The sequence below is a fragment of the Stegostoma tigrinum genome, chromosome 10, assembly GCF_030684315.1.
Source record: "Stegostoma tigrinum isolate sSteTig4 chromosome 10, sSteTig4.hap1, whole genome shotgun sequence".
In the NCBI taxonomy this organism is placed as follows: domain Eukaryota; kingdom Metazoa; phylum Chordata; class Chondrichthyes; order Orectolobiformes; family Stegostomatidae; genus Stegostoma; species Stegostoma tigrinum.
The window spans coordinates 96,188,375-96,192,519 of NC_081363.1; the positions used below are offsets into that span (position 1 = coordinate 96,188,375).

At 37.0% G+C, this 4,145-nt stretch overlaps 1 protein-coding gene across 1 annotated transcript; it reads left to right on the forward strand.

The window, feature by feature from the left end:
* Positions 1 to 707: 707 nt before the first annotated feature.
* On the forward strand, positions 708 to 3,602 carry LOC132210111 (probable G-protein coupled receptor 139). Its single transcript, XM_059649478.1, has 2 exons — positions 708 to 786; positions 2,695 to 3,602. The coding sequence occupies exons 1-2, from the start codon at positions 708 to 710 to the stop codon at positions 3,600 to 3,602; spliced, it is 987 nt and encodes a 328-aa protein (XP_059505461.1).
* The last annotated feature ends 543 nt before the right edge of the window (positions 3,603 to 4,145 follow it).

Consider the following 4,145-nt stretch of genomic DNA (forward strand, 5'->3'; position numbering starts at 1 on the left):
ATCAATTTATTAAGAATGTTACAATTTATGCCATTTATTCTGTTACTTATTCATGACTCTGTGGTGCAAGAGCATGGCGACAATACACGTTTTTCACTGTACCTAGGTACAAGTGACAATATTAAATAAACCTAAATCTAATTCTTGATATCAATGACATCGATAAATGTGTACTGAGAGCTCGCCAGAAAGGGAAAAAGGATTTATGTTCAGTTGTACATACTACACTGAATCTAGGTAATTGCACAAAAGTGAATGTGCACTTTCAAAATGCTGCTGAATAATGTTGCCTGTCAGCTGTGATCACATGGTTGAAGAATTGTGAAAATGTCGAAAACTGCACAAAACATGGCTGTATTTGTCTCCTGGACTGGACACTTGTTGTCAGCAAAAAGATGCGCCAAAATCACCGCAAACCCTCACAATTCTTCATGTGCAGCGGTTGTTTTTAACATTGAAACCACGCATTTTATATTCCTTTTCATTATAGGATTAAATCTAACTTCTATCATTCTAAAAATTCTGGGATTTCACTTCAGATATGAATTCGGTAAGTTGACGACGATTCTTTTCAATGAAAAGCAAAACAAAATGCCTGTGTCACATGTTTGCATCAATTAGTAGAACTTTATTTTTGAAATCAAATGAACTAATTATCTCCCTGGAGACTACCATTGTGCATAAATTCACACTCAGAATGGCAAAACATGGTAGAAATGCACGGGACACCAAAAGGTCTGCTGTTTGCCATTTACTATCCCGTCATTACAGCTGTCGGGCTTCCAGGTAATGCATTCAGTTGTGGCGAAGGGAATCACTGTGAGCTGTATCAATGTTGTAAGTTAAGGCATGGCGTCTTTATTTGAATGGTATCAAATCTTCTGAGTTCACTACAGGGTATTATTTCACAAATAAGTTTGAGAATATATGCCTGTAAAGGCTAATCTCTTGCTTTGAACAGAATTTATTATCAAGTTTAACAATACATATTCTCACTTCTACAAACAAAATTTGTAGTTTTGGCACATATTATCCCCTTTAACAGTGCCATTACTTCACTTGATCCGAATTATGTACTTGTTCCATGCATTATATTAGCTTTTTGGTGCATATAACGTTCTTTTAGTTCCGAAGAATGTTCACCCGGCCCAAAACGTTAACTCTGCATTCTCTCTCTGGATGCTGCCAGACTTGTTGAGTTTTTCCAACAATTTCTGATTCTGTTATATTCTTTTATATTATTGAGACTGTAAACCTTGATCAATGTATACACAACCAGCATGTTGTAGATCTTATTATGTTGTGGTGTTGGCATGTTTTCTTGGAGAGGAAGTATTACAGTGACATCAAGTTGTAAGGACATTTAAGTTGTTAAATTTTATTTGGGTGATACATAGATGATGGTTCCTCGATGTTGACAGTATCAATAGAATACTCGTAAATGAAAAAAATGGTGAAACAAAGAAGTTAAACAATATCCATTTATTATAAGATACAATTAATTGGATAAACATTATCCAACATTTTTTTAACATGAGCCAAAGGATGACCACAATAATTAGATCTGTTGGTGCATGATTTCTAATTCTTCCTGAATGGGTGTGTGCAGCTTTTCTGCTTTCAGTCGCTGAAATAGTTTGGTCTTCCCCGTTCCCCTCTTCCTTTACTTGCTTATAACTGCGATACAGTAACACCTACTGTATCATTCTTTCCGTCCTCCTTCTACTCTTCGAAAATGCACTGCAATCTTCCTTTTTTCTTTCCGGTTTTTTTTTTGCTGAGAAAAATGCAAATTGGCAGAGCTTCTCATTTTGCATTGATAAGGACAATTCACCAGAAACGCCAACATAAATTGTGAACACTTACACTGCATGAGAAGAGATTATGTTTGTCTGGCAAAAAAAACAATAATTGGGAAGGTGTCTTTCAGCAATATTCTGTTCTGCCGACAAAATAACTATATATTTCCTTCACTGTGTTCAGCACACACAGTGTGACAGCATAATTTCTGTGTCCAGCATCTGATAGTGACCATGACAATTATTGTAAATGCCAACAATCCAGATTCGTTCTGCAGAAGTATTGCATAGCAGGAGAACAATGATTAATTTACCTGAATGAGAATCAGAATTAGAGAATTAGAATGCATCATTGATAAGTTGGATATTCCCGAAGCCTTTCATGGGTACTCAGATGACCTCGGAATTACATCAGTCTGTTTGGTAAAATCTTTACCACAAAGTGTAAAAGAAAAGTTAGTTCTCTTCACTGAATTGCAAACTATTTGAGTGTATGTATTCAATAAATTACTGCACAATTTTTTTTGGATTAAGACTTTTTTTGTCCATCAGGACATACCACTCGAATAGTTTCCACATTTATTATTGCTGGGCTAACTGTTTTTCACCTTGACCTTCCCACTATTGTGATTATTATTGCAGGCATGCAAGTTATCAAGTGAAATCAAGTTTTTTGGACTCAGATGTTGGCACAAACCTCTAAATCCGACTTCGATCCATTAAAGTGGCCATTTTGCTGAAAGCTAGCTAAGTTTACTTGCTATAATCACTCCTTTTGTCAGTCCCTGCCTCTCTTACACATGCAGACACACACGTGTGCACACACAAATACATATTTTTTTACCATCTGCCCCAACATCCCCCTTTCAACCTGTCTGTCTGGTTTTTTTTGCAGCGAACATTGTAGTTATTCTAATCTTTTCTCGAGGAAGGTGTGGTCTGCCCAGATGTCTCGCTCATTACCTGGTGTCCATGGCAGTGACGGATCTATTGGTCATTATCACTGCTGTAATACTGAACCGGATCACTGGCATTTATTTCCCATTCAGTTTCATGTCCATCACACCTGTTTGTAGCCTGCGGATTGCTTTAATATGTGGATCCATCGACTGTTCTGCCTGGTTAACAGTTGCTTTCACCTTTGATCGATTTGTGTCCATTTGTTGCCAGAATTTGAAAATTAAACACTGCACTAATAAAACAGCTCTGTGGATCATAGGAATCGTCTGCACAATGAGCTACTTAAGAAACATCTTCTGGTATTTTATATTTGAACCTCTGTACGTAATTGGCAATGTTCCTTGGTTCTGTGTTATCAAAACAACATTTTACACGTCACCAGCGTGGGTCGCATATGACTTGATTCTTGTGGTTTTTAGTCCTTGCCTGCCGTTCATTGTGATTTTGCTGCTCAATGCTCTCACTGTTAGGCATATTATAGTGGCTAACCGAGCTCGCAGAAGACTCCAGCCCCAGAGAAGTGGAGAAAATCAGAGAGATCCAGAGATGGAGAAACGGAGAAAGTCCATTGTTTTACTCTTTGCCATCTCTGGTAGCTTCATAGCATTATACATGTTATATTTTATGACCGTAGTCTATGTTCGCATTGCAAATGTGACTTACTTCACGGATTCTGATTTCAGTGACTCTACGTTTATTCTTGAAGAAAATGCATACATGCTTCAGTTTTTGTGTTCCAGTCTTAATCCATTTATTTATGCAGGAACCCAGCGTAAGTTCAGAGAGGAGCTAAAGAGGGGAATATTATATCCATTTGCTATGATTGTGAAATTCAGCAATTGATGAGGTCAATAAAGAAACACTTTAGTCCTTTATCGTGATGCTTTGTCATGCTCCAGTTGGGTTCACAAATGATCTCATATTGAAGATCTCTAATGGTTTCATTTGAGACCATTAGCACTCTCAAAATTCCATAATTTACAAAAATAATGTAATTTTTCCACATCTTCATTTTGTAACTTGTTCCCAGTTAGTTTCCAACCCATTCACGGGTGCTGACAACATCCTGCTGAGGATGCGCTAGCCTCAGGTTTTAGTTTCTCTGGAAAACTATACATCTGAAGTCTGATTTGTTATTGAAAACAAATATTAAGTATGAATAAGGACACTCGATATTTCTGCAACATCAAGGACATTGATTTTATATCCCTCTAATACACCTTGAAGTGAAGAGACATGTTGTTCTCCAATTTTTCTCTCTGCTTACCATGAACCACCCTGCAGCCACTTGTCCCCTATTTACCAATATCAGAGAAAGTAAAAATACAAACAATGAATGTATAAAATAAACTTCTCATCTTTTCTTTCCCCTGCAAAATCACAATG